Source organism: Pelophylax lessonae (assembly GCF_965119305.1).
Source record: "Pelophylax lessonae genome assembly, chromosome: 1".
In the NCBI taxonomy this organism is placed as follows: domain Eukaryota; kingdom Metazoa; phylum Chordata; class Amphibia; order Anura; family Ranidae; genus Pelophylax; species Pelophylax lessonae.
The window spans coordinates 363,561,817-363,587,599 of record NC_138768.1 but is presented as its reverse complement, the minus strand read 5'-3'; the positions used below and the strand labels follow the sequence as shown (position 1 = coordinate 363,587,599).

Below are 25,783 nucleotides of genomic sequence, written 5' to 3'. Positions count from 1 at the left end.
CAGATCAGCTTTCCCTCTCACGAATCGCCGCTGCACGCCCCCTATGCTCACTCCCGAGTAGCGATGTATAGGTATGGCGATACTAAATTGCCACAAGAACCTTGTAGAGATAATGGATTACCATACAAGTTACTGAGATGTCCCCATTAAGACCAGCAGTCAGGCATTTTTTCCAAGTAAGAAGTTTAGTTAACGGCTGACATCCTTTTAAATATGTATTTGAATCCCCATTGAGCTTAGGTTGAATGAGTTGCTTTTAAAACGCGGCCGCAGGGAAAAGGGTCTTTTTGACCATGCCGTTTTCCTGTGGTTCCTGCACCAGCGATCGCGCTGTGGGCTGAGATGGAATAAATGGCAGCCCCGCACACCTCGCAAGAGCAGTGCGATTTCGCTGCGGCAGTGGGAATTGTAACAGTGTGGGCTAGTGTGAACCTAAATATATTGGTACCACTTGTTGAGGGCAGCATTCCCACTACCTGAAAGAATTTTTAAAGGGCAACTCCACACAGACTTAAACAGTGGAAATGTGTGGGATATTTGAAGTTAGTTGTAAACATAGCATTTATCTGTACACTTTTTAATCTCTGATTCGCTGCTTAAAGTGGAACTACACTGCATCTGATCGCTCTAAACCAAAAACACTAATGGCACTTTTCCACTGCAAGTACCGGCTGGTACCGGCTCGGCTCTACTCGGCCCTGCTTGGCCCGGTTTGCTTTTCCACTGCTGGTACCGCATGGTATAGTGTCGGAACGGTTCGGTATGGTACGGTATAGGTTTGCTTTTCCACTAAAGTAGTACTAAAGTTAAGTGGGTGGGATAACAACGGGGTGGGTGGGATTCTCTGACCAATCAGTGGCTAGTAGTGACTGCATGCAAAGGATTGTGGGATATGGTACCAGTTTGGTACCTGTTGGAACCACAATCGAGTAGGTACTGTTTTTTCAGAGCCGTACCGTACCGTACCGTTCGGTTCCATGCAGTGGAAAAGCAAACCTATACCGTACCGTACCGAACCGTTCCGACCCTATACCATGCGGTACCAGCAGTGGAAAAGCACAAAAGCGTGCCGAACCGGTGCGGTTCCATGCAGTGGAAAAGCACCATAATTCATCTTTAATATTCAAAGCAAACTCCCCCATCCATCCATAATTTATTTTTTTTAAACACTCCCTAGCACTTCTAGCGGAGGCCATTGTAAGGGCAGATAACTAGTATACTTCCTGTATCCAATCTGCCCTTAGCACAGGCATGCATGCAGGAGGAAAAACCTGGACACCTTTGCTGCCATAGTGCTATATGCTAGGTGTCCAATGTGCCCCTATGCCTTTGAGGAGGGGTGGTCTCCCTCCAGGCTCACCTGCCCTGTACCTATCCATTATAATGCATGTGCTTCTACTATGGAGGCTCTCAAAATTTGGAGTTAGAACTGCAGATAATACTGGGGTGCTGTGCAGTGGCTCTGCATCTTACACATGCATTTGCAAACTAAACCCCTGTTTTTAACACATACTGTTAGACAGGACAATTCGGTTGGTTGAAGGCTGGTCAGTAAGTTGAGTTGGGAATTTTCTTTGATTTATTTTTGACATGCATGCAGTAGTGTATGCTTAGCTGAGAACCCCCACTCCCTCCCCTCCTGAAGACTCCTGGGATGTATGACCTCAATAGGCTAGGCCTGAAAACCAGGAAGTAACTGAAGAAATGTTTGGGCAGGGACACGGTTGTTCTGGGAGGACATTATATGATGTACCCCTAGAATGAGCCTCTCGTGGGGCCATGCAGCAGATGACGCCGGACACAGTCGATGACTGATCACTCTACTGTACCGTTACCAGTACCATGTGATCGCTGTAACCAATCACAACAGATCACATGACAGCTGTAAACAATGGATGGCTTCCTTTCATGCCATCCATTCTTTTACAATTGTGTTGCTAACTGTGATCACTTACAGCCCATCTGTACCACATGATTAGCTTTGGCCAATCACAGCCAATTACAACAAAAGACACTGAATGAACTAGTTTCATTCAGTAAAAATGGTTGCTTATACCAATTAAAGTTATGTGTAAAAAAAAAAACCTGATCATTTCCCCAGAGTAGTACAGTGTTACTATGGTAACATTGTATTGCTCTGGTCCCAGTGTTTCGAAAAGAAAAAAAAAATGTAATAAAAAATTAAAAGAAAAGAAATAAAAAAATAAATATATATATATATATTTTTTTTTTTCACATACTGTCACCAATCAGAGTCCCCAATCACCGCCACACCAGTTATATAAGAAATAGATAGGATAGATAAGATAGAGATATACATACATACATACACCATAGTTTGTGGACTATAACTTTCCTACAGACTAAATAATAAACACTGATTTGGGTTCTTTTCACCAAAGAAATGTAGCAGAATACATTTTGACCAAAATTTTTGAAGAAAGATTTGAGGTTTTTTTTTCAAAAACGTTCTGTCTTTTTTCGTTTATTTAGCAAAAAAATAAAAAACCCAGTGGTGATCAAATACAACCGAAAGAAAGCTCTATTTGTATGAAAAAATTATAGAAAATTCTTATGGGTACAGTGTTGCATGACTGTTATTAAAAATGTGACAGTGCTAAAAGCTGAAAACTGGCCTGGGCAGGAAGAGGGTAAAAGTGTCCAGAATTGAAGTGGTTAATATTTACAGTGCCATGTCTTAAAAGTATTTACAGCCCAAATCACCCATGGTATTGAATTTTTCCTAACAATCTTTTACAGAGGGAATTAGAAGGAAGATACTGGAGCAAGAAGTTAATTAGGGTCCTTTCACATGGGCTCTGTCAACTCCAGTACGCAGGGAATCAGTGAGAAGACCCCTTGCTGAATCTCAGCTGAACAGGAGTAGGTTTTTGGATATCCCATTCAGTTTAGCTTGTATCCCCATTTTGACAGCAGATGGGGCAGAGCCATGATGACTCTATGGTGGCTGGATGTAAACAGACTCCATTTACATCAGGCTATCTACAATCCAGCTCAGCTGAGGAAGAGGGAGGTCCCTCAAAATGATTCCTGTGAGCTTGACACCCAGAATGAGGAAGCGGCAGCACTATACAGGTCCTTCTAAAAAAATTAGCATATTGTGATAAAGTTCATTATTTTCTGTAATGTACTGATAAACATTAGACTTTCATATATTTTAGATTCATTACACACAACTGAAGTAGTGCAAGCCTTTTATTGTTTTAATATTGATGATTTTGGCATACAGCTCATGAAAAACCAAAATTCCTATCTCAAAAAATTAACATATTTCATCCGACCAATAAAAAAAGTGTTTTTAATACAAAAAAAGTCAACCTTCAAATAATTATGTTCAGTTATGCACTCAATACTTGGTCGGGAATCCTTTTGCAGAAATGACTGCTTCAATGCGGCGTGGCATGGAGGCAATCAGCCTGTGGCACTGCTGAGGTGTTATGGAGGCCCAGGATGCTTCGATAGCGGCCTTGAGCTCATCCAGAGTGTTGGGTCTTGCGTCTCTCAAATTTCTCTTCACAACATCCCAAAGATTCTCTATGGGGTTCAGGTCAGGAGAGTTGGCAGGCCAATTGAGCACAGTAATACCATGGTCAGTAAACCATTTACCAGTGGTTTTGGCACTGTGAGCAGGTGCCAGGTCGTGCTGAAAAATGAAATCTTCATCTCCATAAAGCTTTTCAGCAGATGGAAGCATGAAGTGCTCCAAAATCTCCTGATAGCTAGCTGCATTGACCCTGCCCTTGATAAAACACAGTGGACCAACACCAGCAGCTGACATGGCACCCCAGACCATCACTGACTGTGGGTACTTGACACTGGACTTCAGGCATTTTGGCATTTCCCTCTCCCCAGTCTTCCTCCAGACTCTGGCACCTTGATTTCCGAATGACATGCAAAATTTGCTTTCATCCGAAAATAGTACTTTGGACCACTGAGCAACAGTCCAGTGCTGCTTCTCTGTAGCCCATGTCAGGCGCTTCTGCCACTGTTTCTGGTTCAAAAGTGGCTTGACCTGGGGAATGCAGCACCTGTAGCCCATTTCCTGCACACGCCTGTACACGGTGGCTTTAGATGTTTCTACTCCAGACTCAGTCCACTACTTCCGCAGGTCCCCCAAGGTCTGGAATCGGTCCTTCTCCACAATCTTCCTCAGGGTCCGGTCACCTCTTCTCGTTGTGCAGCGTTTTCTGCCACACTTTTTCCTTCCCACTGAGGTGCCTTGATACAGCACTCTGGGAACAGCCTATTCGTTCAGAAATGTATTTCTGTGTCTTACCCTCTTGCTTGAGGGTGTCAATGATGGCCTTCTGGACAGCAGTCAGGTCGGCAGTCTTACCCATGATTGCGGTTTTGAGTAATGAACCAGGCTTGGAGTTTTTAAAAGCCTCAGGAATCTTTTGCAGGTGTTTAGAGTTAAGTAGTTGATTCAGATGATTAGGTTAATAGCTCGTTTAGAGAACCTTTTCATGATATGCTAATTTTTTGAGATAGGAATTTTGGTTTTTCATGAGCTGTATGCCAAAATCATCAATATTAAAACAATAAAAGGCTTGCACTACTTCAGTTGTGTGTAATGAATCTAAAATATATGAAAGTCTAATGTTTATCAGTACATTACAGAAAATAATGAACTTTATCACAATATGCTAATTTTTTGAGAAGGACCTGTACATGCCTGCTGGGCTGTCAGAGACAATTTCCTATTAACAGGCAGTGGCACAGAGATCCAGACTTTGTGCCTGCAGCAGCTCATCATCCATCCAGTTGCATCCTTTCGGGACTGCAATGTCTGTGCGATGCAAATTCAACCACACAGTTTGTATGGCTGTAATCGCATCGCACCAATATAATGCAGGACCCTTTTTTTGGTCCACACTGGAATCGGATCACATAGGTGTTCAGACTTATAAGATCTGATTCCGAAGTTTGCACTGCATTTTGTGAACTCATTTGGAGGTGTCATTAACTTTATATTGACACCTGCAGCAGTTCGCTGTGAACTGTCTGCGGGTCAGATGCGATTCGGGAACCCATACTGGAATCGCAGTGGTTCCCGCCTTGCACCAGTGTGAACCCAGCCTTAACCTTGTTGGAACTTACTTAGTGGTCGCGCTGTCTCCCTCCCTTCTCCAGACCTTATTGGAAAGCCTGTGTGAAAGGGCACTTACAACAGGACATTCAGCCTGCGTTCACACTTGCGATGCGGGAACCAGCGCAATTCTAGTGCGGGTTTCCACATCGCATCTCCCCCGCAGGCAGTTTACATTGCCCTCTGAGAACCCCTGTGTGTATCATTACAAAGTTATTGACAGCCCCAGATCGGTTTGCAGATCACTGTGCAAGCTGAATTCTGACAGGAATCGGATCGCATGGATGTGAACACCCCATGTGATCTGATTCCAGTGTGGAGGAAAAAAAAAAAAAAAGGTTCCTGCACCTTTTTCATGCGAATCCAGCCATACAACTGTATGGCTGAATTCGCATTTGCACAGACATAGCATGTGATCTGAACATGCAATGCGGTGCCAATCACATGCAATATCTGACATCGCATGTGTGAACCCAGGCTCAAGCTATAACATGTAGATCTGGAGGAGTGTGTAACATACATACTCTAATCTTCTATTAGTATGAAGTTTCCTTTTAACTCCTGCTCCAAACGTAATGTATTGCACTTTTGGTTTAAACTAGATAAAAACGTCAAACTATCACATCTATACATTCGTAACTTCTTAGCTCTTTTGCGGAGAACACAGAGGGAACTGGAGGATTGGGCGAATCTGAATGTTTTGTGGTTCGGACACACTGCGTTGATTAAGAGGATTCTCCTTCCACGTTTCTTGTATCTAATGCAGATCGTCCCAATCCACTTACCAGCATCGTTCTTTACGCTCTACAAGAAGGCCTGTCCAGCCTTCATATGGCAGAATTCCCCACCCCATATCAGGTATGCTAGATTGACTCGCCTGAAAATGGAGGGTGGAATCGGTCTGCCAGATCTCTATAAATATTACCTGTCCTATCATCTCACCAGGATTGTAGACTGGAATGTTCATGAGGCCGGGAAGTTATGGGTGCCCATAGAAAATGTATTCACACGTCACCCAGTAGACGATTTACCTTGGATATCTCCACATCACTGGCCTCTGGAAATATTGACACATCCCCTTATCCAGCCATCTTTAATGGCCCTTAAGGAGGCCTTGACATTTTCCTCAGTCCCGAGACCACTCACCACTTTACAGTGAAACCCTGACTTCCCTCCAGGGAATTTGACCTCATTCCTACGCCAGGATCGGCCCTTTCTCCAAGTTCAAGCGTATCAATTTTTTTTTTCGAAAAGGCATCTACCACACGCATGACAACTTACATTCTATGTCCCTTACTAACCACTTCCTGTTCTGGACACATAGACAATTGAGGCACTTCCTTTCGTCCAGGACACGAACTTGGGCTAGGCAACTTACACCATTTGAATCCCTATGTACGCGTTGTTCTCCGCAACGACATCTAATTTCCTCTATTTACTCCTTACTAGCTGGGAACCCCCATTACAAACTGGAACCGGCACAGCTGGAACGGGAAAGGGAACTTCAGATCCTTCTGGTAGCTGATGACTGGACCAAAATACATGAATATACACATAAGGGATCTGTTAACGTAGCCACTCAGGAGAACTCCTATAAAATTGAGACCCGTTGGTATCCTAAGTACCTGCTGGAGATGTGGGAAGGGCGAGGACAGGATGCTTCACATTTGGTGGGGATGCAAGGCCCTCCAGCCCTTTTGGAAAGAAGTTTATGAGGTGATCACTCGAGTAACCACACTACCATTGGAGTATACCCCAGCACAGTATCTATTGAACCACACACGCTTACCTAAAAAGGGTTACCATAAAACTCTGGCCATGCACATGGTGAATGCAGCTAGACTTTGTATTCCAATACACTGGAGATCTGACAGAGCTTCAACGCTTAGAGAATGGTTCACTAGACTCTCCAAAATAGAAGAAATGGAAGAGCTTATTAATTTCACACAGGAGCGATTACTAAAATTCATGGACACATGGGTTTGCTGGATCCACTTTAAGACTGCTGATCATTTCAGCACCTATGATCACTAGGTCATTGCGAGTTATACCCCCAGGTACTGTTTGCAACACATCTTTGTCCTACAGTGTATGGGGAAGCTGAGGAAAAAATGCAGAAAACCTGGCCAGACTGTTTAGACATGCCCCCTTTCCCCTTATGTTGTTCATTTGTGACCCTTCCTTTTATCCATTCTATTCCCCATCTTTTCCTTATATTGCCCCCTTCCCCCCCCCACCCCTTTTTTTTTTCTCTCTCTCCTCTTTCTTTCCCCCTCTTGCTCTTGTTTCACTCCCTCCCCTTTCTTCTATTTCAAGATTCCACACCATTAGCGCTCCTATTAGGATCTCTACTCCTATCTCACAAGCAGGATTGAGTTACTTATTCCCTTGAATGCACTGCAATGGGACTGAGGGAGAGAATTGGGAATGACAGAGGGAAAATGTGCAGTCACTCTCTTGTTTAGTTGATGGGATTCATGTATCCTGCTGGTCACTTCTCTTTCCCTCTCCCCCTTAATTTTCTTCCTTCTTTTATGGGTTTGCTTGTATTGTATGATTTCTAGGACATGTCTTATCCTCTGTTAGACATAGAAGATGCAGTCCTACACTGCGATTTATGTACAAAATGTTCTCAAAATCTAAGAAAAAAACATTGTTTTATGTATCCTTTTGTTAGATGCTTTCAATAAAAAGTTTATGGGGAAAAAAAAAATGTACGTTTGTTCTACAGGTTTCCATTAATTAAAAAATTCCCATTTAAGTAGGTTAGAAGGTCATTCCCCAGTTATATAAACCTTAAAGCCTAACTTAACTTTCAGTTTAAATCAGCTAAATACAATCCAGGTGCATAAAAACAAATGTGTGCAATGTCATCTAGTTTTGCTTACATCCCAGCTCCAGGTTGGCACAGACTTTCTGTTATAGTGTTAGAAGTAGTAAAAGTACAGTGCCACAGTGGCAGATTGGACATGTGGAGATAAAATAATGTTCAAATTAAAAAAAAAAAAAAAAGACCAAATATACTCTGGTAAGGAGCTATGTTCCCTCTTACTCCTCAATAAATGAAAGAAACAGTAACATGAATGAATAGCACATAAAAAATAAAAAAAAAACACACACAACAAAACCAGCCTTTTGCTGCCATACCCAACTTCAATCCAAACATTTTGCACGCAGTACTTTTTGTCATTTAATGTCGTTGGTCTTATGGCCACATCATACAACCCACTTCCTCTGAGCCTGCCTTATCCTGTGACTGAACAGTGAAAAGAGAAGCAGTAGTCCTCTCTCTGCCTATCAGCTCCTTGTATTGCTTCTTCCGGTTACACCTCACCTCTGCTGTACAGGAACTGCAAGCGGCAGATACCAGGTCAAATTAAAGTATATACACTGCTTCCATTTCAAAAATACATTTATTTATTAATTACAGAGCTGCATTGATTTTTGACTTTTGTTTCTGTCTGGAGTCAAAGTGATTTTAAAGGCATTTTTTTTTTTGGTATTATTTTACCTATCTGCCCTGGGCAATAATAATGCACAGAGTGATCCTGTACCTCTTCTGGAGTCCCCTGTCAGCACTCTCCGCTCCTCATCTCCAGCACGTGTTCCCATAGCAAGCCGTGGGCTACGGGGTAGACAAGTGGCATGCTCCTTAGCGAGAATGTGTTACGCACATAAACGCATACAGCGCAGATCAATCACTTCCCCCCACTCCCTCCTCCCAGGATTTGACTGACAGCAACAGGATCCTATGATTCTAGCTGCTGCATTTGTGTCCTGTGAGAAGAGAAAGAGGAAGAGAACATGGCTGCAGGTGGGCACAGTGCTAGGACGATAGACTCCTCAGGTAAGTGTTTAGGGACAGGGTGAGGAGGAAATTAGTATTGGAGCATTTTTTTTTATCCTAATATACATAGAATGCATTAAGGTAAAACAGGTTAAAACTGTAGAACCACTTTAAGCTTTTTAAGACACCCCAAGAAGGACACTCTATAAATAAACAAAAATAATATTTGTATGCCTGATATACTATTGCAGATCGATGAATTGTAAGTGTGGCAAAGGAGAAAATATTTTTAACAGCATAGATACAGATGAATCAAAATTTTCACCTGCACATTTTAATTAGGAACTGGGCAAAGCAAATGCACACAATTTTTTAAATAATATCTAGAAATTTTTTTGTATACAATACCTCATAGGTTATTTCCAGCAAAACTACTTACTTGTAGCTCACAGCAAAAGTAAACAGGGACCAAAATCAGTTAACTTGGACTGTGTATTTTATGTTTATGATCTTCCATATAATACTGACATATGTGAAAAATTTACACAAAAATGCCCATTACATCCACGTATAACCCGGGCAATGTAAAGTAGTAAAAATAGAGAAAAAAAAAAGAAATTAAATGAGAAAAGCCCAATTCAACTGTCCATTTCTTGAGTGTCACTGGTAGCTGCGCCACAATGTTCATCAGATAGCTCAGAAAAGTCTATATCAGGCAAAGGAGTCCTCCAGTACTGGAATGAGTTGTACTCTGGAAAGGCTTCATCATTCTGAGAACAGAGAAAAAGGAAAGACTGTTAGAGGTCTAGGTAGGTTTTAATTTATCCAGGTCATGGTACAGCAAGGGTCATTTACCTAGAAAATATTTAACTCCCTGAAGTTAATGACTTGAAAGTAAGGCTTGTGGAAAAGAAAATCATACGCTGGTAACTGTAAGCATCCAACCCATGACTGACCTCTTAAGCACTGAATATGGGGAAAAGGGTTTACTTATATCATGAGGTTCTGGGTATTACTCTAGGCCAAAGCATGGAATCCGGGTGATAAGGAAGTGCAGGAAAGGTACAACAAAGCTGTTTTAATGCTTCCCTTATTGGCAATATAAAAGTTTGCTCTAACACTCATGAATATTATGAAATACAGAAATCACTCAAATATACTGTCAATAAAGCCCCTAAAAAGAAAGACCACTTTTTTTATGTGCCAAAATCTATGAACCCCCAAAAATCAGCTTTAAAAACAAACAATCGGGCACATTTCTTTGCACAGCCTAGACTTAAATTGTGAGCCCTCATAATGTTGAGTGCTTTGAGTCCAATATAGAGATCCAGAGTACTGCAGGGCGGTACCAATATTCAGGTTTAACTCTTTTGCTGTTAAAGCTATATATTTTCTGAAAGCAGAGGCCCTGAAGAATAAAATGGTGGCAGTTCGTTTTTCTGTCACATAAATGCAGCTACTACCATTATCAAATCTCTAATTTTCTCAAAGAAAAAAAAAAAAAAAATTTTTTTAATCCACACAAACACAATACCCTTTCCTTTAAACATAAAAGATGAGGTTGCGTTGAGTAAACAGATATCAAAAATATATCAATCATCAAAATTGTACGCACCCATGAATTGGTAAACTGATGTTCAAAAGTGTTTATAGGCAATGCTTTAACAGCTTTTACAGCTATCCACTTTGAAGTACCAGTGAATGATGACCCTGCTCTCACTCTGGCATGCACAGTAATATATCCAAGAGGTTTGGCACAAATATAGTTTTTGCACACGAACACACCTGAAATGAGCATTTGCATTAATGTGGAGATGGAGGGCTTTTAAAAGGTTATTGTATGTTTATTTCTTTGCAGGGCACATAATGGTGAATTCCCAGATGTGTAAATGTGATCAGGTGTTTAATACCTGCCTTACAAAAAAAAAAAAAAAAACCCAGCAGCAAAATGTACATGGCGGTGCTGTCACCGCGGTAGTAGTTACAGAGACAGGATTGAGAGGGGTGAATATCACCTGAAGACCAACAGTGTGTGCAGTTAAATGGTTCTAAAGCCATTTTTTTTTTAACCTTAATGCATTAACTGCATTAAGGTAAAAAAAACTGTTCCAATAGTTATTCCTTTTGCTCCCCCTCCCTAAATACTAACCTGAGTCCTGTATCAATCCAGGGCTGTGCCCGTCTGCAGCAGTGCTGGTTCGCTCTCTCTCCACTCACAAGAGTCAGTGAGAGCCATTGGCTCCTGCTGCTGTCAATCAAATGCTGTGAGGAGAGGGCGGGGCTGAGTCATGTGTGTGTGTCAATAGACACACACAGCTTGGCTTGGGAGTGATACAAAAAAAAAAAAAAAAAAAAGGGAAATTGCTGGAAAGCCAAGCAAATATTCACGAAGATATAAAGCTAGTGATACCTACTCACTCTTCACAAAATCCAAACTGCATCAAAAAAGTGATACTCATATGGCAAAAAAAGCATATATGAAGAAAAAAAAAGGCATCAAGAGAGAATGCCCAAAAGCGCCATATTCTATAGAGTATAGAGGTAAAGATTGTATAATTTTTCCAAAAAATGCACCCACAAAGTTCCAATTAAGAAAATATAATTTTATTGAATCCAGGAACAAGGGAGTTAAAATGAACAGAAAAACCTTCCACCATACCACCCAAGACAATTTGACTACGTAGTCACTAAAAACATGCACACCACATGCATCCGCTGAAGTAAATCACAAATCATTAATTGAAAAATTGAAACATACAAGGAGCAATTAAGAATCCAGTCATAGAGCAGAGTACTACCATAGGGCAGCAACAACAAAAAAGTTTTTTTGCATCTCATGTACTCTGCGTTCAGACTGGAAGAGGGGCAAACGACCGGTAGAGAGCATGGGTTCATGGAAGGGCATCCGTAAAAATCCAAATAATCACAAGGGGGGGGGTTTGTGATTATTTGGATTTTTACGGATGCCCTTCCATGAACCCATGCTCTCTACCGGTCGTTTGCCCCTCTTCCAGTCTGAACGCAGAGTACATGAGATGCAAAAAAACTTTTTTGTTGTTGCTGCCCTATGGTAGTACTCTGCTCTATGACTGGATTCTTAATTGCTCCTTGTATGTTTCAATTTTTCAATTAATGATTTGTGATTTACTATGGTGATTTACTTCAGCGGATGCATGTGGTGTGCATGTTTTTAGTGACTACGTAGTCAAATTGTCTTGGGTGGTATGGTGGAAGGTTTTTCTGTTCATTTTAACTCCCTTGTTCCTGGATTCAATAAAATTATATTTTCTTAATTGGAACTTTGTGGGTGCGTTTTTTGGAAAAATTATACAATCTTTACCTCTATACTCTATAGCAGGGCTCAAAATTTCAACTCATGAGCTACTAGCCAGGCCTTAAGAGTTACTCGCCACTTGTTGCCCCACCCAAAACCTACCGTGCTCCGCCCCTAAACACGCCCTCGTAAAAAATCTCTCATAAAATTACACTGTTTTATTCAGAATTAAGTTACAAAAAAATATTAACAACAACAATTTTAGAGTGCCCACAGCGTGCCCCCTTTCAATCCAGAGTGCCCACAGCGTGCTGCCGCCTTTCAATGCAGAGTGCCCACAGCGTGCCGCCTTTCAATGCAGAGTGCCCACAGCGTGCCGCCTTTCAATGCAGAGTGCCCACAGCGTGCCCCCTTTCAATGCAGAGTGCCCACAGAGTGCCCCTTTTCAATGCAGAGTGCCCACAGCATGCCCCCCTAAATGCAGAGTGACCACAGCGTGCAGAGAGACCAGCGTGCACTTACCTGATGCAGGGGCGGCTTCTCCTCAATCCTCCACGTCTCCCAAGTCCTCCTCCTCCTCCTTGGCCAATGGCAATTGTTCGCCTTTCGGCCAATCAGGAAACGGGTCTCGGACCCGCTTCCTGATTGGCCAGAAGGATCAGGAGGATCCGTGTGACAATAGCAAAAATTCGCTATTGTCACACAATAGGTGGGCTTAGGGCGCACTGTTTTGCGCCCCGGGTCCACCCTTTTCTTACAGCACAGCCCTTACTCGCCATCCTCATCATTCCACTCTCAAAATGCGAGCAGGCGAGTGGAATTTTTGAGGGCTGCTCTAAAGAATATGGCGCTTTTGGGCATTCTCTCTTGATGACTTTTTTTCTTCATATGGCTTGGGAGCGAGCCTGCAAGTGCATCATCAAAGAAGTGGCTTCCTATGGGATTCACCAAGAAGATGAGAAGCTAAGCGGGTTACATTCCTTATTACAGAACAAATTTAGCCACACTAACAGGAAGACCGATCATCACAGAACAAAAAAAAATAAATATATATATATATATATATATATATATATATATAAAGAATACTTAAATAGAATATATATTCCAGTGACATATAACCCCCAATACTCAAGCTGAAGTGTTAGACCAAAGTATAAACCTCCTAATAAGGAATCCTTTTCCAATAGGGCAGGACCATGGAGTGGACGAACACCAGGCTAAGCTTGGCAACAGTTGTCTCCCATTCACTCACTGAAGCTTGTTTGTAAGTGTTTAGGTGGGAAGTTTAAAGAGGATCTCCACCCTTCTTAGCTAGAATGTTATTCTTGGTAAGTGTTCCTGTATATAAATTAAAAAATAGAATACAGTGTACTTACTAGTTCATTGAAGTCCCGGGTTGACCTTTTCCAGCCCCAAGTTCTTCCTCGCAGCTCTTCTCCCCCTCAATCTCACCATCTTGGAGTGATATCCCACACATGCACACATGTGGATGATCTACAGGACCTGGCAGAGATCTGAGGTATGTCTATGTATGCACAAATTCAGGTTAAACCCTCACATGTGCAGACACGCTGTCTTGTATCTGCCAGTCTATGGGACCTAACAGACTTGCAGCATGTCTGCACATGCGCAAAAACACCATGGGTCTCTGCCAGGTCCTATACACTTGCGGCGTGTCTGTGCATGCGAGAGATATGCACAAATTCCAGCACACTGTTCCCAATGCACACGGTCCTGCAGAAATGTCTGTGTATGTCGACAGGTGCTGCAGTGACAATCAGAACGAAAGAATGTCACCAGCAAACCATGGATCTCCAAAATGGGTCCAAAGCTTTATTTAGCAAACACATTGTAACAGCAGAAGCAACGTTTGGGAGCTTTACAGGATCCCTTCATCAGGCATGTGACAAAATGAAAAGTTTGTTCACTTTATTCCATTTTGTCACATGCCCGATGAAAGGATCCTGCGAGGCTCCAAAACGTTGTTCTGCCATTACAATGTGTTCGCTGATTAAAGCTTTGAACCCATTTTGCAGATACGTGGTGTGCTGGTGACATTCTTTCATTCTGATATGAACAGATGTCACACAGCATACCTCCTCCTCATCTAGGCAAGGACGGCACAGGAAAAAAAAAAAAAGCATATAAACAGTATTATTGTTTTTTTTTAAAAAAAGGGAGCATGTGAAACACAAATTATGTGGATTAGGCTCAGTCAGGTGAGGTACTTTGGGGGAAATAGGCTGTATTCCTGCATCACTCCACTAAAGCTGGGTACACACAGAACAAAATTCAGCTGGTTCAGCAGGAAACTGAAGGATTTTGATCTGTGTGTAGCCCTCTGTTAGTTAGATCAGCTCCTGTCAAACAGAATTGCTGAAAAGCCTTGTTTGATCAGCGGCTTGCAGCCAATCGGCTGCCGTGTTGATCAGTGCATTCTGACAATAGAGAGTCCCAGCTGTCAGAATACAAAGTCCGGATGGGGGAGCTAAAATCTCTTTTTTGGGTTTTTTTTTCAGTCAGACTGCTGAAGAAAAAAGAAAAACGAATTGTGTGTACCCAACTTGTGCAAGCCCCTTTGTTATTTAGGACTGATCTGCTCCCTGTGCTATGCCGTGTCTGCGACAGACACGGCAGAGCTGGAGCTGCATGCTATGGATCCCTCTGTCAATCCCTGACCTCTATTTAGTTGAGTTTAGGAGGGAATGGTCTGCAGGCTTTACCCATGTAGTGTTATCACAGCACAGGCAGAGAGGAGGATGACCTGGTGAGGATCTGCAGCAGTTTTCTACACAGTAATCTCCTGCTTTCCCTTTGTTAATTAGGTGTGGGGCCTATGCCAGTTTTTATTTCACGCTGTTTGTCAAGTACAAACTGTTGCTGATGGTACAGAGACCTAAAACAGATCTACCTGCTTTGTTAAAGCGGAACAATACTCACCTCAGCTCCAGCAATGTGGCTTCCTCAAGCTCCCTGCCCAGCCAGTTTCCAGGTCTCAATTGCCGGCTGCTGTCATTGGCTGGGTGGGGATGACTTCATGCCCGTGCATGCATGAGGGTACACTCAGCTTTGGCATGGCTACATTTGTATATTGAGCTGTGCGGGCATGGCTCACTGTACAAGAGCGGACAGGCAGGTAAATAGTTTTAACGCAGGTGAGAAAAAAAAAAAAGCATGTCTCTTCTGCATTAGAATATCCTGCATGTTCGCCAAGTTGAATTACATAGGCTACAGTTCCACTTAAAGGGGCAGTTCACACCATAGAAAAGCAGTCCGGAAGCATTCCAGATGTTTTGCTGCATGTGCACTTTTAATGCGTTCCAGTGCATTTTTCCCCCTCTTTTTTCTTGACCTTAAACAAGGACATGTGTGTTTCAGTGCGTTCCTGTGTTATACCACGTTCCAGTACAGTCTACTGTAGGAAAAATGCAGCATGTTCTACTTTTATTTTTCTGGAACTGACCGCACTGGTGTGAACTATGCCATCGAATACCATATAACCTACTATCCATAAGTTTTTGATGCAGAAAAAACAACGCACTGGACTGCATGTGGTGTGAACTGGCCCTTAAAGCGGAGTTCCACCCAAAAGTGGAACTTCCGCTTTAGGTATTCTAACCCCCTGACATGCCACATTTGGCATGTCATTTTTTTGGGGGGGAGCGGGTACCTAGTTTTGACAGGTACTCGCTCCCACTTCCGCTCGGAGCACCGCGGCGCCCTGAACGGAAGTTCTCCTCTCCCCCTCCCTCCCTGCAATCTTCTGGGACATGTCAGAGGTCCCAGAAGATTGCCGGCCAATCAAGACGCGCAGCGCAACTCGCGCATGCGCAGTGGGTACTCGGCTGTGAAGCCGCAAACTGTCACAGCCGGGTGCCCACAGCAGTGATGCCGGCGTCGCCGATACCAGAGGGAGAGGATCGAGGCTTCGGGCGGTCGCATCGCTGGACTGTTGGACAGGTGAGTGAAAAGGCTGGAACTCAGCTTTAAAGCGGAGTTCCACCCAAAAATTGAACTTACGCTTTAGGTATTCTAGCCCCCTGACATGCCATTTTTTTTGGGTGGGAGCGGGTACCTAGTTTTGACAGGTACCCGCTCCCACTTCCGCTCGGAGCGCCGCGGCGCCCTGAACGGAAGTTCTCCTCTCCCCCTCCCTCCCTGCAATCTTCTGGGACATGTCAGAGGTCCCAGAAGGTTGCCGGCCAATCAAGACGCGCATCGCGACTCGCGCATGCGCAGTGGGTACCCGGCTGTGAAGCCGCAAACTGTCACAGCCGGGTGCCCACAGCAGTGATGCCGGTGCCGCCGAGACCAGAGGGAGAGGATCGAGGCTTCGGTCGGTCGCATCGCTGGACCATTGGACAGGTGAGTGAAATGGCTGGAACTCCGCTTTAAGCAGAACTAAACCCTTTGATTTAACAGTTTCAAAAAACAGTTACTTTTCCCACACGTGCCAGGAATGTAACTGTCACATTGGTTGTGATCTTAGCCAAACTGTCAAACCATCAAATAGCTGGTGTCATAATTGATAACATGCGCAGCATCATGGCAGTTGAAGATCAAACACATGGAGTCCGTTCAGATCCGCCTGCCTTTCAGTTTTTTTGGCGGATCTGAACGGTCCCCCCATGCATTCCTATGGGGCATCGGATGTCAGCGGAGACATGTCCGCTGACATCCGATCCGTCAAATCTGGACGGATGGAAACCCTATTTTCCTTTCGTCTGGCGGATCGGATGAGAACAGACAGACGGTCCGTTCCCATCCGATTTCCCCCATAGAGATGCATGAGGACCTAACAGCTGTGTCTCCTCACACAGCGCAGAGACACTGCTGTCATCCGCCTGCTCAGCGGGGGATCGGCGGATCGATCCCCTGCTGAGAAAAATGGAGTCGGCCTGACGGACTCCGTGTGTGAAAGGGGCCTAAGATGGCAGCTTCCTTGGCTGAAAACAATGAGAGGGTTTAGTTCTGCTTTAGGCCTTCGTCACACCATAGGTGCATAAAAAACGGATGGAAAAACCACACAGATTTCACTTACAGAGACACGCGTTTACATCCGTTTTTATGCACGCTGACATCAGTTTTCAGGTGTGATTTTTATTATACAAACTGACATCACATCCTGTGTCATCACTTTCTCCTCTGCCCTGTTCACACCACAATGTTATGTTAGTTTTTTTTCCATGCAGAAAAGTGCAAACAAGTTGCAGATTCCTGCACAGAAAAAATCTGCATGTAATACCAGTGTTGTAGGTGTGAACATGACACAGAGAACAATTGTTTTCTTTGTACCCTTGCAGTGTGGAAACACATGTCTTTGCACAAGCTGTGAATGAGGCCCTAAAGTGGTTGTAAAAGCACAAGGTTTTTTACCTTCATGCATTCTATCTATGCATGAATATTAAAAAAAAACAACCTTGTGTGCAGCAGTCCCCCTAATACTTCCCTGACCCCCTCTCAATTCAGTAAAGTCCACGAGAGCCTTACTTCTCCAGGGGTAGCCAGTGGCTCCCGCTGCTGTCAATCACAGCCAAAGAGCCAATCAGGAGATGGAGGAGGCGCAGCCAAACCACAGCTCCGTGTGAACGGACACGCAAAGCAGCGGCTCAGCTGCCCCCATAGCAAGTGGCTTGCTGTGGGGGCACCAGACAAGAGGGAGGAGCCAGAAACCCTGACGTGGGACCCAAGAAGAGGAAGATCCAGGACACTGCACAAAGCAGGTAAAGAGAACAGGTTTATTATTTTAATGAACAAAAAATGAAAGCTTTACAATTACTTTAATGTGGTGCACACTACTTGCACTAGTTCCCTGAACCATCAGGCCAGGTGCACACAGATGTAATCATTTACTGATGTCTTGAGTGAGTAAAATGTTCTATAAAGACCTCATGTAAATGAGTGCAAGTGTAAAATTCTTCATTCTCAGTGTTGTAATGCTCATTTATACTTGTGTAAACATGTCCATAGACGCATAAATGCACCAATGGGTGGAACTCACTGCTCTTAAATGTAAAATTTGTTTTATGGCTCTGTACTGATCTCTGTGTATTACTGATCTTTACACAGATGTGTGCATTGTTCAATAAGGATTGCCACTTCATCCCTTTAAAGCAGGACACAGGTTCTGAGGCTCATATAATGCACATAGGGCAATAAGTGAGTTTAATTACCACCTTTATCCACCTTAGAACCTGGGTAAAATAATGTGTGTCCAGGATACATAATTACACAGGTTCTGTGGCTGATTAAGGTGGTAATTAAACTCACTAAGTGTCTTATGTGCATTATATCAGCCTCAGAACCCGTGTAATAATAGGTGTCCTGCTTTAAAGGGATGAGGTGGTAATTAAACTCACTTAGTGCCTTAGGTGCATTATTTCAGCCTCAGAACCTGTGTAATATGTGTCCTGGATGAGGTGGCAGGTAATAGGAAATCTATAAAAGTGTGGCAGCCATGTCCTGAGCCCGGTTACCTGGCACTTGTACTGCGGCTCTTGGCTGTGCGGGCTCTCTGCCCCCCTCAGCTTCTTGCAGGGAGGAGGAGAAGATTCTGGGCATGGTGGGTGCACTCTCTCACACTCCTCCACCGGAGGGCCGCTCTCAGGCTCCAGCTTTCTCTTCCTTACCGGGAACACATGCACGACATCAGGAGAACAGCGCCTGGAGCTCAGCGGCTTCTTACAAGGGGGCAGTACTGTAACCAGAGACTGCAGCTCGCATTTTCTCTTCTTCATGTCCATCAGCACACTACTCACGTGACCACAACAACTGCGACAGCGCGCTCAGCCCACGGGGAAATGTTGTTCTTCCGGTCTGCCACACACAACGTCTCCGCCTGATAGAAAACAGCGCCCTCTAGTGTCTCCTATAAGCACCGCAGCACCAGAGTTTCTGTATTCTTTAGACAGCATTATTATATATATATCTATATATATATATATATAGATATATCTATATATATATATATATATATATATATATATCTATATATATATATATATATATATATATATATATCTATATATATATATATATATATATATATATATATATATTAACCACTTAAGCCCTGGAAGATTTTACCCCCTTCCTGACCAGCGGGTATTTTGCGATTCGGCAATGCGTGAATTTAACGGACAATTGCGCGGTCGTGCGACGATGTACCCAAATGAATTTGACGTCTTTTTTTTCCCACAAACAGAGCTTTCTTTAGGTGGTATTTGATCACCTGTGCGATTTTATGATCATGCGCTATAAACAAAAAAAGAGCAACAATTCAGCAAAAATAATATTTTTCACATTTTTTTTTGTTTAATTTCTGTTTATTGAAAAATTTTTCAAGAAGACAAAGAAAAACAGAGCATAGACCACACCATCCAACATAAAATACAGCAAATAGCCATGGAACAGTATCAATGAATACACGAACATTTCAGTGCGCATCAAGCACACCCAGTCATGAAATTTTTCACATTTTTTTATATGAAATTCCCCAAAAAAAAGTAAAAAAATCGAAATTTTTTAACATTTTAGGCCAATTTGTTTTCTGCTACATATGTTTGGTAAAAATAAGCGTATTTTGATTGGTTTGCACAAAAGTTATTGCGTTTACTAACTCCGGAAAAGATTTGTAATTTTTTTTTTTTTTTTTTAACTAGTAATGGCGGCGATCTGCGTTTTTTTTTTTTTTGCGGGACTGCGACATTGCGGCGGACAGATTAGACCCCATGACTGACATTTTTGACACTTTTGGGGGTACCAGTGACATTACTACAGTAATCAGTGCTATACATATGCACTGTTAGTGTAAAAATGACACTGGCAGGGAAGGGGTTAACTTTATTGGTGATCAATGGGTTAAGTGTGTCCCTAGGGGTGTGATTCTAACTGTTAAGGGGCGGGGTTAGTGAAGTAACCACAGAGACATGGCGATCCTATATAGCAGGATTGCATAGCCTCTTTGCCTACTTCAGTGAGAATGACAGACAGCTGTGTTTACATCAGCCATCTGTCTTTCTCCCTCTCCTGTGGGAGATCGCGAGTGGCTGTCGGCCATTGGAGCCGCCGGTCACACGTGCTGGCTCAGCAGGGAACGAGCGGGGGCGGGAGGCTCGTGGGCGAGCAACGTAGTACTACGTCGCTTTGCCTGTAAGCGGCTGACTGCTGCAGTACATATACAGGAGGCGGTCGGCAAGTGGTTAAAGTGATTATTAAGTCTCGGATTTTTCCAATAAAAAATAACAAACATGTTATACTTACCTGCTCTGTTGCCGTAGAATTTCACAGAGCAGCCCAGATCCTCCTCTTCTCGGGTCTCTCTTCTGTGCTCCTGGCCCCTCCCTTCTGTTGAGTGCCCCCACAGCAAGCAGCTTGCTATGGGGGCACCCGAGCCAAGCCACAGCTCCCTGTGTCCATTCAGACACAGAGCCCAGACCCGAACCGGCCCCACCCCCTCTCTCCCCTTATTGGCTAGCTAACTTTAATTGACAGCAGCGGAAGCCAATAGCTGTGTTGCTGTGTCTCAGCCAATTAGGAGAGAGAATCTCAGATGGCTGAGACACTCGTGGACATCGCTGGACAGGGAGGGACCTCAGGTAAGTGTTAGGAGGGCTGCTGCACACAGAAGGTTTTTTTATAATGCATAGAATGCATTAAAAATAAAAAACCTTCTGACTTTACCATCCCTTTAACCACCAACTTTAAGCCACCTTAATATTCAGCCCAATTTTAGCCATGGCCATTTCCACTGCAGTGTGTTTTGCATGTCTTCTCCATTCCTAGGTGTTCTTCATTCTCAAGCTCTGACATTGAGGTACTGTAACGCTGAGCGCTCCAATCCCTGCTCCTGGACCGGAGCGCTCACGGCGTTCGTCCCAGATCCTCTCACCTGTGCCCGCTCCGGCTCTCTCCTCCGCTCCCCGCTCACGTGGTTCCCGGCGTGCGCGTCCCTGCACCATAGGGCGTGCGCGCGCTGGCTGTTTGAAATATAAAGGGCCAGTGCACCAGTAATTGGTGCCTGGTCCAAATCTCCCTTCCTGTTTCCTGTTCTCTGTTTCCTGTTTCATATTTAAGTGACCTGTCCCTTCTTGCCCTTGCCGGATCTTTGTTGCCTTGTTGCCTTAGTGAAAGCGTTACCTGTGTTATCCTTTGCCTGTTGCCGAACCCTTTGCTAACGACTACCGCCTCTGAACCTGTGCTGCCTGCCCTGACCTTTGCTACGTCTGACTACGCCTCTGCCTGTCCCTCTTGTACTACGCCTATATCAGCAGTTGGTGAGGTTGAGCCGATACCAGAGGACACGACCTGGTAGTTACCGCCGCAGCAAGCCCATCCCGCCTTGCGGCGGGCTCTGGTGAAAACCAGTAACTACTTAGAACCGATCCTCGGGTACGGTCCACGCCTATCCCCCACTGACACAGCGGATCCACTCCTTGCACCGCTTCTGCTACCAGTCCGGACCCTGACAGTAAGATCCGGCCATGGATCCCGCTGATGTGCCTTTGCCTAGTATCGCGGACCTTACTACAGTTGTGGCCCAGCAGTCGCAGCAGATCACTCAGCAAGGTCAACAGCTGGCACAGTTTACTGCCATGCTGCAGCAGCTTCTTCCAGCACAGCAGCAGCCGCCTCCACCGCCTGCATCTGCTTCATCACCGCAGCCTGTGGCCACCGCCACTTCTAGAGTTCGTCTGTCCATGCCGGCCAAGTACGACAGTGATCCCAAGTTGTGCCGCGGATTCTTATCCCAATGCTCCCTTCACCTGGAGATGTCGGCTGACCAGTTCCCCTCGGAGCGAGCCAAGGTGGCATTTGTCGTTAGCCTGCTTTCGGGGAAGGCCCTGGCCTGGGCTACACCGCTTTGGGACCGCAACGATCCTGCCGCTGCCAGTGTCCAGAGTTTCTTTCAGGAATTCCGGAGTGTTTTTGAGGAGCCAGCCCGGGCTGCCTCAGCAGAGACTGCATTATTGAACTTGTCACAGGGGAGTTCCTCTGTCGGAGACTATGCTATCCGTTTCCGCACCCTGGCTTCGGAACTCTCCTGGAATAACGAGGCACTCTGTGCTACCTTTAAGAAAGGCTTGTCCAGCACCATAAAGGACGTCCTGGCCGCACGAGAAGTCCCTACCAACTTGAGTGACCTCATCCATTTGGCCACCAGGATTGACCTGCGTTTTGCTGAGCAACGAGAGGAACTGCTACAGGAAAAGGGAAGTGCTCGTCCCAGACGCTTTCCTTGTCTGGCTCCTATCTTCCAGCATCCACTGCAACCCTCTTCTGGGCCTCCCGCCGAGGAAGCCATGCAGGTGGATCGGTCTCACCTGACCACGCAAGAAAGGAACCGCCGTAGAGACAAGAACCTCTGTTTGTACTGTGCCAGTACTGAGCACTTTTTAAAGGACTGTCCTCTCCGTTCAACCGCGGCAGTGAAACGCCCGCACCTAGTCAACGTGGGAGAAGCGCTGCTAGGTGTGAATACCTCCTCTCCACGCATTACTGTTCCCGTGCGGATTTCTGTGTCCGCCAAAATCTCCTTTGCTGCCTCTGCCTTTCTGTATTCCGGTTCAGCTGGTAACTTCATCGACGCCTCGTTGGTGAACAAGTTCAACATCCCTGTGGTTCGTTTACTGAAGCCCATCTTCATCTCCACAGTTAATGGAGAGAGACTCGATGGTATGATACAGTTCCGTACAGAACCCCTCCAGATGGACATCGGAGTCCTGCATTCTGAGCGATTGGAGTTTTTTGTGTTACCCAATTGCACCTCAGAACTCCTCTTGGGTCTGCCCTGGCTCCAGCGCCATTGTCCCGTTCTGGATTGGACCTCTGGAGAGGTTCAAAGATGGGGTTTGGCTTGTTTCGGCAGATGTCTCAAGTCAGTACGAGTCAAGTCTGCACCTGTTATTTCTCCTCCTCCCGGTCTGCCTGAACCATATGCAGATTTTTCAGACGTTTTTTGCAAGAAACAAGCGGAGGTGTTGCCTCCACATAGGCCATATGACTGCCCCATTGACTTGCAACCTGGCACTACACCACCTAGGGGAAGAATCTATCCTCTCTCCCCTCCAGAGACTCTAGCCATGTCAGAGTATATCCAGGAGAACCTACAGAGAGGGTTTATCAGGAAATCCTCTTCTCCTGCCGGAGCAGGATTCTTCTTTGTTGCAAAGAAGGACGGTACCCTTAGGCCTTGCATAGACTTTCAGGGTCTCAACAGCATTACTGTAAAGAACCGTTACCCTCTTCCCCTGATTACGGAACTCTTTGACCGGGTTACAAGGCGCCAAGTACTTCACCAAGTTGGATCTCAGAGGGGCCTATAACCTTATTCGCATCCGAGAGGGTAACGAGTGGAAGACGGCTTTTAACACCCGAGACGGGCATTTTGAGTACTTAGTCATGCCTTTCGGACTCTGTAACGCTCCAGCGGTCTTCCAGGAGTTCGTTAATGACATTTTCCGAGACCTGCTCTATACCTGTGTCGTGGTCTATTTGGATGATATCCTCATCTTCTCTACTAACTTGGATCAACACCGTGCTCATGTCCGCTTAGTACTCTCCCGTCTCAGGAAGAACCGTCTCTACGCTAAATTTGAAAAGTGCTTGTTCGACCGTACCAGTCTTCCCTTCCTGGGCTACATCATTTCTGCCAAGGGACTACAAATGGATCCTGCCAAACTGTCTGCCATCCTGGACTGGCCTCGTCCCTCTGGCCTTAAGGCCATCCAGCGATTCCTCGGATTCGCGAACTATTATAGACAGTTCATCCCGCATTACTCCACCCTTGTGGCACCAATTGTAGCCCTAACCAAGAAGGGGGCTAACCCGAAATCCTGGCCGCCCCAGGCCGAGAAGGCTTTCAGCGCTCTTAAGTCTGCCTTTGCCACCGCCCCAGTTCTGTCCAGACCGGATCCTACTAAGCCGTTCTACCTGGAAGTAGACGCTTCCTCTGTTGGTGCTGGTGCTTTGCTCATGCAAAAGACTACGAGAGGCAAGTCGGTTACTTGCGGGTTTTTCTCTAAGACTTTCTCTCCCGCTGAAAGAAATTATTCTATTGGGGATAGAGAATTACTCGCCATCAAGTTGGCCTTGGAGGAGTGGCGGCATTTACTGGAAGGATCGGTACATCCCGTGAACATCTACACGGATCATAAAAATTTATCTTACCTCCAGTCTGCTCAGAGACTAAATCCTCGCCAAGCTCGCTGGTCTCTATTTTTTGCCAGATTTAACTTCCGGATCCACTTTCGTCCAGCGAGCAAGAACCTCAGGGCCGATGCCCTCTCTCGTTCGTCTGATGTCACAGGAGAGGAAGTCAAGCCACAGCACATTGTGCCCCCGGAATGTCTGGTCACCGTGGCACCTATAGACTTGTGTAACCTCCCTCCCGGAAAGACCTATGTTTCTCCCCGTCTTCGCCTAAAGGTTCTTAAGTGGGGACATTCTTCTCTTCTCGCAGGACATCCTGGCGTCCGAAAGACTCTACAACTTATCTCCAGGAGATATTGGTGGCCATCCTTGGAGAAGGACATCTCTGAATTTGTACAGTCCTGCTCTGTATGTGCCAGAGACAAAATCCCTCGCCAAAGTCCCGCTGGCTTTCTCCAGCCACTTCCCATACCAGAGACCCCTTGGTCCAATATCGCGATGGACTTTGTTACGGACCTACCACCATCTCAAGGGAAAACTATAATTTGGGTCGTCGTAGACCGCTTCTCGAAAATGGCGCACTTCATCCCGTTGCCAGCCTTACCATCCGCACCTCAGTTGGCCAAGCATTTCCTCCGACACATCTTCCGGTTACACGGCCTGCCTTCACATATTGTCTCCGATAGAGGAGTCCAGTTTGTGTCCAAGTTCTGGAGGGCTCTTTATGGAGGGCTTAAAATCAAGCTGGATTTCTCTTCTTCATACCACCCCCAAACCAACGGACAAGTAGAGCGGGTCAATCAAATCCTGGGCGACTACCTTCGCCACTTCGTTTGCTCCCGTCAAGACGATTGGGTCGACCTCCTCCCGTGGGCAGAGTTCTCCTATAACCACAAAGACTCTTCCGCCACCAACAAGTCTCCCTTCTTTGTGGTTTACGGTCGTCATCCTCTGCCTCCTCTGCCGTTATCCTCCTCCTCTTGTGTACCTGCAGTGGATGATCTGGTGCAAGACTTTTCTGCCATCTGGCATGAGACGCGCCTGTCCCTCTTACAGGCCTCATCCCGCATGAAAATCCAAGCGGACAAGAAACGTCGGTCTCCTCCTGTCCTGGTTCCTGGGGACAGAGTTTGGCTCTCCTCCAAGTATGTCCGCTTCAGGGTTCCTAGTTACAAGCTTGGTCCTCGTTATTTGGGACCCTACAAGGTCAAGAAGAGGATCAATCCTGTGTGTTACCAACTCCATCTCTCTTCCTCCCTTAAAATTCCCAACTGTTTTCATGTCTCCCTCCTCAAGCCTGCGGTCTTTAATCGCTTTTCTCCCAAGAATCTTCCTCCCATGCCTGTATCCGGTACCTCGGATGTCTTCTCCGTTCGGGAGATATTGGCCTCTAAATTGGTCAGGGGGAGAAGATATTTTTTGGTGGACTGGGAGGGCTGTGGTCCTGAAGAGAGATCCT

General features: G+C 45.1%; 1 protein-coding gene across 1 annotated transcript; it reads right to left on the bottom strand.

The window, feature by feature from the left end:
• Window positions 1-9,371: 9,371 nt before the first annotated feature.
• Window positions 9,372-19,003, bottom strand: LOC309565255 (uncharacterized protein C9orf40 homolog). The gene is made up of 2 exons (XM_082270136.1): window positions 18,651-19,003; window positions 9,372-9,667 (listed from the first exon to the last, which is right to left on the bottom strand). Exons 1-2 carry the CDS (start codon window positions 18,915-18,917, stop codon window positions 9,536-9,538), a joined length of 399 nt encoding a protein of 132 aa, XP_082126262.1. The 5' UTR covers window positions 18,918-19,003; the 3' UTR covers window positions 9,372-9,535.
• Between the last annotated feature and the right edge of the window lie 6,780 nt (window positions 19,004-25,783).

Bases quoted from the DNA above. Each gene is read 5' to 3' on its own strand.
- LOC309565255 (XM_082270136.1), bottom strand. From the start codon at position 18,917: ATGGACATGAAGAAGAGAAAATGCGAGCTGCAGTCTCTGGTTACAGTA. The intron at 9,668-18,650 runs GTAACCGGGCTC...CTCTGTTCTCAG, and splicing joins AGCCGCAGTACAAGTGCCAG to AATGATGAAGCCTTTCCAGA.